The 9,795-nt window shown below is 37.0% G+C and overlaps 1 protein-coding gene across 1 annotated transcript; it reads left to right on the top strand.

Moving 5' to 3' along the window:
• Positions 1 to 687: 687 nt before the first annotated feature.
• On the top strand, positions 688 to 9,466 carry rhbg (Rh family B glycoprotein). The gene is made up of 10 exons (XM_005944359.2): positions 688 to 1,050; positions 3,677 to 3,863; positions 4,631 to 4,781; positions 4,926 to 5,073; positions 5,365 to 5,531; positions 6,506 to 6,643; positions 6,940 to 7,073; positions 7,701 to 7,822; positions 8,116 to 8,189; positions 8,753 to 9,466. Exons 1-10 carry the CDS (start codon positions 873 to 875, stop codon positions 8,843 to 8,845), a joined length of 1,392 nt encoding a protein of 463 aa, XP_005944421.1. The 5' UTR covers positions 688 to 872; the 3' UTR covers positions 8,846 to 9,466.
• Positions 9,467 to 9,795: the final 329 nt, after the last annotated feature.

The raw sequence follows: 9,795 nt of genomic DNA, 5'->3' as shown, positions 1-9,795 counted from the left end.
TCACCTCTTATTTGTTGTTTTTTGTTTTTCTTTACCCATCTGTAAACATATGAGTCAGCCCTAGGTGGCTAATCCAGGAACTCCAGTGGCTTAATTTTTTTTAATGCTAATTGGGGTGCTTCATAACCAAACGGTATATTTTTTCAGTAACCACAGCAAAGTAGTTTTTGTGGGCAAACCTATCCAAACAGAGTGAGTGTGTGAGTGAATTGTCTCAGGAACCTTCAGGAACTTGTTCATGCATTATCTCTGCTTTTAGCATGAAACACAAATACAGAACAGAAACTGTCTCAAACTGTATGCTGTATGAATGAAGGAGTGGCTGCTGCCAAATTGCAATATTATATGATGGCAAGTGCACACAGAAAATTAAAATGACACTTAAATCTCATGCTGCTGGCTAAAATGTGGTAATCCAGCAGCCATAAACTAGTGGTTTAACTAAGTGTTAAGCTACTAGTTTAAACTAGCTTAAACTTATTAGCCATAAATTAGTGTCTAAAACACTAGAAACACAAATTACCAAGCTGTATCTATCAAAAGTACTGGATTATTACTTATTATAAACGTATTTGCTGAACTCCAGCACTTCAAACCACCTTAAAAAGTAAAGTAGAAGGGGGCGGGAATAATATTAATTATGCCATTTTAGGTCCGGTAGGTGTGTCCCAAGAGATGAAAAACACATCAGCGCTTGTGTTTGTCTGTGAGCTAGTTCTTCCACTCTCACACAAAACATCCTCTTGTCTCTGCAGGACGCCCCTGAGTGTGAGAGAGACAGTGTGTCCAACGCTCTGTGCTAGAGCTGTAATTAATTTCATGAAGAACAAGCCTCATTAAATTTCTCGTCTTCATCTCACCGGAAAGAAAACATGACAGACACAAATACCAACATGCGGCTGAAACTGCCGATCACCTGCTTCATCCTGGAGATCATCCTCATCATCCTCTTTGGGGTGCTGGTGGAGTATGACAAAGAGACAGATGCAAAGAAGTGGCACCATTCGAACCACAGTGAATATGACAACGATTTCTACTACCGCTACCCAAGTGAGTGTTTTGTAGATATGGAAAGGAAAATTTGTGCATTGCTCCTACTTAATATAACGTTATTTTTGCACATAGCATATTACAGATTAATGTAAACCAAAAAACGAAATAATACTGTAGTAATAGTAAGCTTGCCTCTGCCTTGTTCTTAAGCCTATCGGCAATTTATTTAAGAGTTTCAAAGGCTGATATATGTTAAAGTAGTTCTCTTTGTTACCTGTTGTTTTGAGACATGGCCTCACTGTGCACTTATTTTAGGACTGTTGCGTAATTAATCATTGCATGCAACTGTTTTTTCAACAAAACACAAATGTTCTCATCTGCATTAAAGGAGAAAAATCTGCTGAATTGCATTTCACCAGCTCTCTTTTCCCTAATTGGATGAGTCCTATTCATTATGAGTGAACATTTCATGGAAATGTCTTCCAGTCCACTGCTGTCGCATGCAGGCAAAAACATTGTCCTCGCTATTTGTTAACTTTGTGATTTACGTTGCCCAGTAGTGGCAAAAACAACAACAAAAAACTTTTATAGGGGCACTCATTGGATACATAAAAGTATAGATTTGTGGTCAGTTTTAAGTAGTAACTTGAAATGATTGTATTTCCACTCTTATTACATTTAATTTTATTTATATTTAATCAACATGAAGCCATAATAAAAGACACATTTTGCTTATCACAAGAGGACAATATATATGACTTCCAGGAAGGAATTATATTTTAAGCCGAACCTAAAATGAAATGTTGTAGACTTAATAATGGAAAATAGGCATTTTGTTTCTTTCATTTACATTGGTAAACTTAACACTGAAGTTCTTAGAAGTCATGGAGCACAAAGTTCTAGCTTAGCAGTTGGGCATATTCGTTAAGATGGAGCTTTGTGTTAGGCTGGGCGTGTGTTAACAAATCAGACAGCATTCTGCGAAGAGAATCTGGGGAGATGAATTCCCTCGTCTTTACAAGCCACCTCCCACCTGCAGGCAGCTAACTTGGGTGTTGATCCTGCCCTGGCCTATTAGTAAGTCACCTTTCAGAACACTGCAGCAGAATTAGGTTACATGTGACTTCAAAAGTGAATTACAGGAACTAATAAAGCCACAAGGTCAGCAATATTTTTTTACGTAGTTATTACATGACCCTCTAATTTTGCACTGGACGATACACCTTTATTAATCCCACACGTGGGAAATGTGTTTGGTGAGCTAAACTAATAACTTGACTGTTATCAGTTGGTTAGCATAGCCACTGCATTTTGACACATCAATCAATGTGAAATGTCGCAGGACAAAAGGAAACATTACAAACTGTACTTTTAACAAAGCTTTGACCAAATAACAACTATTTTCTTCAGCTCTGCCTCAAACAGTACAGGATTAATTGATTAAAATTCATAAAATAAGAAAAATAAGCAGAGACAAAAGGTTCATATTGGTGTATTGAAGTCTGACACCCTCAATATCCTGGGAGATGAAAGAAAACTTCACCTGTGTGTATGGAAAACCTACATCGTTTACCCTTATTTCATTCTTAGGAAAAAAAATGTACAGTAAACATAGAAGTTTACACTGTACAAAGCCTGTGTTTTACTGGACTGTCCTCCAGAAAGACAAACACACAGGTCACAACTTATAGTTAAAATGAAGACCTAATGTGGACTTTCTCTGAAATATGCTCTTATGAAAACCAGTGACATATAAGTTTCACTGGAAAAACACTTGCATGGGTAGGTTTGGAAAAAAAACAGAAATGATCTAACCGAGGAACTATAGTTGAGAACTGTGCTATTGAACAAACTCTTGTGCAATAGTTTACCTGAACTATTTCTTTTTTTTAAACCAAAGTAGAAATAAATAAATGAGTGACAATATTAGCGTCTTGAATTCAATGCAATCTGGAAACATACAAATAAGCTGGGTTATATAGTTATTACTAAAGGTTAAGCGGAAGCCAAATAATAGAATCTAACTCAACCCAGTGAAACGTATTATTGCTTTTACTGTATGGCCTCAACTAGGAACTACTGAGAACTGCATCTGGGCCAAAACAGCAATGAAGACAACACCTCTGCATGGTCCTGCCAGTTAACCATTACCATAGTGACAGCAGGCAAAGCACAGTGCAATTTTGTGTTTGGGAATATCAGACAAATAGATAAACATACATGGAAACACCCGGGTGCAAGTTTAGACAGTTCAGATTCATATGCTCTCTTGTCGCAAAAGCTAGTTTTTCACACAATACAAGTGATAAAGTGATGATCCAAGAATCAGTAGGATGTTTCACCAAGCATGTCACAGCTTAACCTGTTGTTCCAGTTAACCAAAGCTTATGTAAGTAGCCATTCAGTTTGTGTTTTTTTCTAGACTACAAAGCCCTCGAGTCATAGTGTCGCTGGCAATGATTGAGTGAGTTTGTTGAAAGTAGCTATTGAGGAAAACATTCCAGACCAATCCAAGCGAGTGATATCCTCCCTGAAGTGCTGGTGGAATTCCTCTGACCAACAAAAAATTAATTGTAGTTTGATTGAAAAAACATGAGGGGAAAATGTTTTAAATGCCATAGGTACTTCATTATTTCACCACTTGGTTTCTCAGTTTTTAACTCTTTTCATCCACACTTTCCAGGTTTCCAGGATGTACACGTAATGATCTTCATTGGTTTCGGTTTCCTCATGACTTTCCTCCAGCGTTATGGCTTCAGCAGTGTTGGTTTCAATTTCCTGATTGCAGCTTTAGCCTTACAGTGGGCCACACTTATGCAGGGTTTCTTCCATGGTGTGCATGGAGGCAAAATCCACGTTGGAGTGGAGAGGTATGTGGATAACCATGCATATATGAATGTGCACCCAAACACATACAGAATATGCAAAATGCATAGGATAAGGATAGAATTTTTTCTTGACGCTTAATCCTCTTAGTTACAATCATAAACACGAGTGCAAACAATTTAACCCGTGCAAATACATGTACAAACAAATCAGTTTCATTTGTTATTCTAGAGCTAGTCTTGATTTCTGCCTGTGAGACTGGCACATTGTGTACTATAAAATAATGGCAATAAAGGTCTTATTTTAGCCTTTTCTTATGACAAGGGGGACAGAATATTCTTTGTCAAAACTATAGGAGTGGCTAACTACTTTTGCAGTGTTAATGCCTCATGGTTAAGCAATTCCTAGAAATATTGTTCACCTTCACTGTGTGACCAATTGCATATCCTGCATTTAAAGCAGCCTGAATACATCTTTGGTTACCTGGATGTAGTAAACTGTCAATACTCTTATCACTTGATGAATGCAAAAAAAAAAAAAAAAAAAAAAAAAATTGGTATTTACTCTAGGTAGCAAGAGTAGTTTTGAGTATGAACATACTGAAAAGGTTTTCTAAATGCTGAGAAAAAATGGAGTGCTACAAAATATGTCACATCATGCAAATTACAAAATAAATCTGTGGATTAGTAGAGATGAATTGTATTTTGTTATGTTGTCTTTGTGCTGTGAAGTTTATGTTTCTGAAATTCATTTTTTGAATGAATTCAATTGTTTTTTTTGTTGTTTTTTTTTACATTTTTGTTTCTTTCAGTATGATCAACGCTGATTTCTGCACTGGCTCTGTGCTGATCTCATTTGGAGCTGTTCTGGGTAAAACAAGTCCTGTCCAGTTGCTTGTTATGGCTGTGTTTGAGGTCACACTGTTTGCAGTCAATGAGTTCATCCTGCTGAGCCTTCTTGGAGTAAGTTACTGTATAAAGATATTCATATTATGAAAACATTAACTACATAATTAAAGACTGGGACTGAAGACTTTGGCCTAAAATGCACAATGCATATCTGAATTGTCACCTATTTTCATCATTATTACTCCTGGCCTGTTCCAGACCAGAGATGCTGGTGGCTCGATGACCATTCACACATTTGGAGCCTACTTTGGCCTGATGGTGGCTCGAGTCTTGTACCGACCCGGGCTGGACAAGAGCAAACACAAGAACAGCTCAGTCTACCACTCTGATATGTTTGCTATGATCGGTAAACACCTGCAACTACTTCTGTGAAATACAAATACTAAATGTTCCTTATTATATGTATAGTTGTCTCATTTAGTAGTAACTCTTTGGTCACTTGTGCTGCCAGGTGCTTGCCAGGCGCTATTATCATGAACTGTCTGTAATCACCCAAATAACAACACATAGAAACACTCTATAGTATTTGAAACAGGAACAGTTATATATTGAGTAGTTTCAAAGTGTATATTTAAATCAAAACTACTGTATTGATGAAATATTAAAATGTTGTCTTTTCTATACTGGTTGTAAATAGGTACTCTCTACCTGTGGATGTTCTGGCCCAGCTTTAACTCTGCCATCACAGCTCACGGAGACGATCAGCATCGTACAGCATTGAACACCTACTACTCCCTGGCAGCCTGCACTCTGTCTACTTATGCCATGTCTGCCTTCACAGCTCATGATGGCAAACTGGACATGGTGAGGATACAAAATTATAATTTATGACTTGAATTGTAGCTTCAAAAAGCAATTCACCTTAACTCTTTACCACTTGAAAGCCTAATAGGAGTTTCCCTTGAAGCTTATTTCTAAACTGTCATATTTCAGGCCTCCTTTTGGAACAAAGATGTGGAACTGAGATTGCTTTAGAAGTTAGCCTGGGTGGTCTCTGCCTATGCAGCTACCCTTAGTAAAACCCAGAAAGCAGTCTAGTGGACATCAATCCACATTTTTATTGATCCATACTGAGGTGTAAAACTTATTATAATGGTTTAGGGGAGGTTGTCAAATGTCTTCTTTATGGGGTAAAGGTTTAAGAATAAAAAATATAATTAAAAATATTCTTAACATCTGTAGAGGTCAGAAGAAGTGCACAATCAGTATTAACACGGTGAAGGGAGGGTGTGGTCAAGACAAAGTAATGAAAGAACTAGGTCTTTCCCTCCTGTCAGCAATGTCAAAGTCAGCTGATCCGGGTCACGACAGAGTCACTTGTGATAAAAACTGACAAACGTGTCAGCTGACGGTACACTCCCTCCTCAAAGATGACACTGTCAGTTAGTCACATGTGCTTGTTGTCAAGCCCATCTGTTAACAGTAAGAAGTCAAGGCGAGACATTCCCGTGCTGATTTGAATCAAACCAAAGAGGGAAATATAAACAGCTCGTGAAATTGACAAAGGGGACAGACATGCCACACAACCTGCTGACAGTAAAGACAAACCAATCACTGGAAGGAATCAGCTTGTCTGTAATATCGTCCACCTATTTACTAGCACGTGGTGCAAAACCAGTATGCTAGAGAAAGATGAATTATCTTACAGTTCTTGGTGCTCACGTCTGATGGTCTCATCTGTTCATTTATTATTTTGTAGGTCTCTTCTACAGATATTAAAATCTTTACATTCTGCATTATGTGATGCATTATTAAAAGTCCTTCTGTCACTATTTTAGGTCCACATTCAAAACGCTGCACTGGCCGGTGGAGTGGCAGCAGGAACAGCTGGAGAAATGATGCTGACTCCTTTTGGCTCCATGATTGTCGGTTTCTTGGCTGGTATCATCTCTGTTCTGGGCTACAAGTACCTCTCAGTAAGGATGATTCAGTTTTCATGTTTAATAAATCAGACAAGGAACTGTGATGTACTTGTGGAAGGGAAAGAAACAAAAACTGGTTGCTAAAACACACAATTTTGGTGAATTTTTCAAAAATATGTATGTGCTAATTTATGTTTTCAGGTTATTAAAAAGTTGGGTTAAAAAACACTAAAATGAATTCATTTTTACTGAAAATATTATTAACTTGAATGGGTTTCATCCACAAAACAGTTTCATCCACAAAACAAACACTGCCACACAATCCTCTCATTTTGTTTTCTCTCCATCAGCCCATCCTGGAGAGCAAGCTGAAGATCCAAGACACCTGTGGGGTTCACAACCTACATGGTATGCCCGGTGTTATGGGCGCTATTGTGGGAGCGGTCACTGCTTCTCTGGCTACCAAGGAGATTTATGGCGACGGGTAAAAATTTATTTTTGTATTTGTTTGAAAAAACGAAAAAGGTGTAAGGTCAAACATTATGCTGATCTTTTCCCCGCAAAGAATATTGCAATAAAAGATAAGGGAGAACATAAATAACAATACAGAATGTTGATTTAAAGGAACACAGCAACATCTAATTTTTTACTTCTACTAGTATAGAGAAAAAAGGAGCACTACCAATAAACATTTGAAGCGATCTGAGTTGAGAGCATATGGCAAAGAACACGAGTGAAAATAGAATTTGAAACATAATTTTGTAAGAACAAATACAAAACAAATATGTACTTTAGCATATGTTCTAAGTTATGAACTGTCAAGACCAGGATATAAAAGAACATTAAAAATATTTGATTTAAAATGTTATATATATATAAAATGTAATCATATATACATATTAATCATTCTTTTGATGATTTACAAATCAGAAATCATCATGCAGAAAACTGAAGGCTTTCTTCAACCTGCTCCTTTCATTGTTGGGGATTGCAATGGGGTGGAAATATTTTGGATGTGGAGGTGTGCGATTTTGAGAGTGAAAAATCCATCCAGCCATTCTATAAATTAAATGTGAACTTACTTGATATTTTTCCTCTGTGCGAATTTTAGTTTGGAAGACGTGTTCCCTATGGTGGCAGCTAAAGGGAGAAGCGCATCTTCCCAAGGCGGGATTCAGGCCATCTCCCTTGCTGTCACTTTAGGCATGGCCCTGGTGGGAGGGCTTCTTGTTGGTAGGTTCACATCCCTCCTTTAGTTTTTTTGTTTTTTTTAAATACTCCTTTGATTGAATATCAGGTACTTTTAAAGTACCTGATACAAAACATAAAATACAATCTACTGGACTTTTGTGACCTGTGAGTTACCAGATCAGTAAAAAACAAAAAATGTTATGTAAACGATATCTCAAGATTTATAATTTAATAGTCAGCAGAAACCCAAAACCTTGCTTTCAACTTATATCTTAATAACTTCTTAAAAATCTTAATTAAGAAAAAAAGATTAATACAAATAATCTTTTGTTTAGGTTTCATTATGAAGCTGCCCATCTATGGAGCTCCTTCTGACGCCTCGTGTTTTGAGGACAGCATCTACTGGGAAGTAAGTTCAAAGAAGCTTTTAGAAACTTCTAAACTCTGTATCTGTCCACAGCCAAAGAAACACTGCAACTATACTACAGGCTACGTGGAGTTTAAGATTCAGACTTCCCTGCTGCAAACAGAGCAGTACCTAATTTTGCCACAAGATGGGAGTGTTTCACCAACAATCAGATGTCAAAGACGGTTATACGTTCATAGCTAGTAAAGCTGTTGAACCACCAGGTGGAGCAAATTCACCACTACAATTTATGATCAGCCTGGTTTATTACACAGAATCTGATTACTTTGGGCTGACGTCATTTAGATTTGTGTTGCCCTTGGTGCTTTTGAGTTTGTGTTTATGAATATTTGAATGACCACACGTTTAAAAGAAATACATTTGTTCCATTTTTGCAATCCATCTGACATTTAGATACAGTGAACCAGTAGACAATTAATACCATTAAACCAAGAAGCAGCTACTAATGAGTGCCTTGAATCGTGACATAGTGGGAAATGGAAGGATGTTTGAGACCAGTTGATATCGTAAGTCTGGAAACTCAATAATCTCCTGCTATCTGTCAGGTACCAGGGGACGAGGAAGGTCATGCGGGCCAGTTGAGCACTGTGAAGACAGAAGAGGTCGCAAAGCCAGAGGAGACTGAGAAGCTCAACTAGACACAAAAAGACACAGAAAGACAGAACCAGGCACACACACTGTGAGATTATAGCAACCTAGACCCTTCTAAGAAAATATATAAAGCTACCTATATTGTACTAATGTTAATGTAAATTTGTCAAAATGTGCTGTTTTAGAAGGCTTTACATTTTTATTCACATCTTTGCTTTTCAAAAAATCCCCAAAAAACTAAAACTAAAAAGAACACAAGTGTCCATTTAATATGTTCTAGACAGTTTCAACCACTAGATGTCGATCTAGAGCTCCATCACTGTGTGCTACTGGCCTGCAGAAAGGCTGCATTTACAAATGAGGTGTCCATTTGATGAAAGGTGCTTTGTAATTATTTCCTAAAGCAAGGTATTGTTACAAAATACAAGTTTTACAGACAATTCAAACCAAAGACAGACATCTAATAAAAAATACCTTCAGAACATTACATATTACCACTATTATTCTTCAACAATATGTTGTTTTTTATAGTTATGTACATCTATTTGGTTAGTATGACACACATTTTAACATTTACGAGACTGACCTAAGGAAGGTTACATCTGAAGTTAAATAATTTTGAAAGGCAATATCGTAATATTTTTGGCAAAATAAATGTTTCAAATGTGCATTGTGTCTCATTTAATATTTATGACTACGTGGGTGCACTTTTTTGTTAATGGGGTCAAAAACAATAGGGATAAAAACAAATTGCATTCAGTTATTGATCATCATAATCAAAAAATGGCCATCAGAATGAAACATAGAAAGGTCTGGCTCTCTTTAGCCTCTTATAAGATTTAGTAATTTTATAGAATATGGTAGGAAGGCAAGGAGCTATGTAATCAAGTCTCTGCTTATTATGATGAAGGCCAGTCATCATTAGTTCTTTTGTCTTGAAGGCTTAATGACTGCATAGCAATAATGACAGGATGGGTTAATGCTTTCAATTCATATG

The sequence above is a fragment of the Haplochromis burtoni genome, unplaced genomic scaffold (assembly GCF_018398535.1).
Source record: "Haplochromis burtoni strain Fernald_Lab_line unplaced genomic scaffold, NCSU_Asbu1 Contig_352, whole genome shotgun sequence".
Taxonomy (NCBI): Eukaryota; Metazoa; Chordata; class Actinopteri; order Cichliformes; family Cichlidae; genus Haplochromis; species Haplochromis burtoni.
Note: the sequence above shows the minus strand (reverse complement) of the source record. Positions and strands in the feature narration are given on the sequence as shown.

What these genes read in the sequence shown, in the direction of transcription:
- rhbg (XM_005944359.2), top strand. Translation starts at nt 873, where the DNA reads ATGACAGACACAAATACCAACATGCGGCTGAAACTGCCGATCACCTGC. An exon ending in TTTCTACTACCGCTACCCAA is followed by an intron (nt 1,051 to 3,676) that starts GTGAGTGTTTTG and finishes CACACTTTCCAG; the next exon opens with GTTTCCAGGATGTACACGTA. An exon ending in GGTGGGAGGGCTTCTTGTTG is followed by an intron (nt 7,823 to 8,115) that starts GTAGGTTCACAT and finishes TCTTTTGTTTAG; the next exon opens with GTTTCATTATGAAGCTGCCC.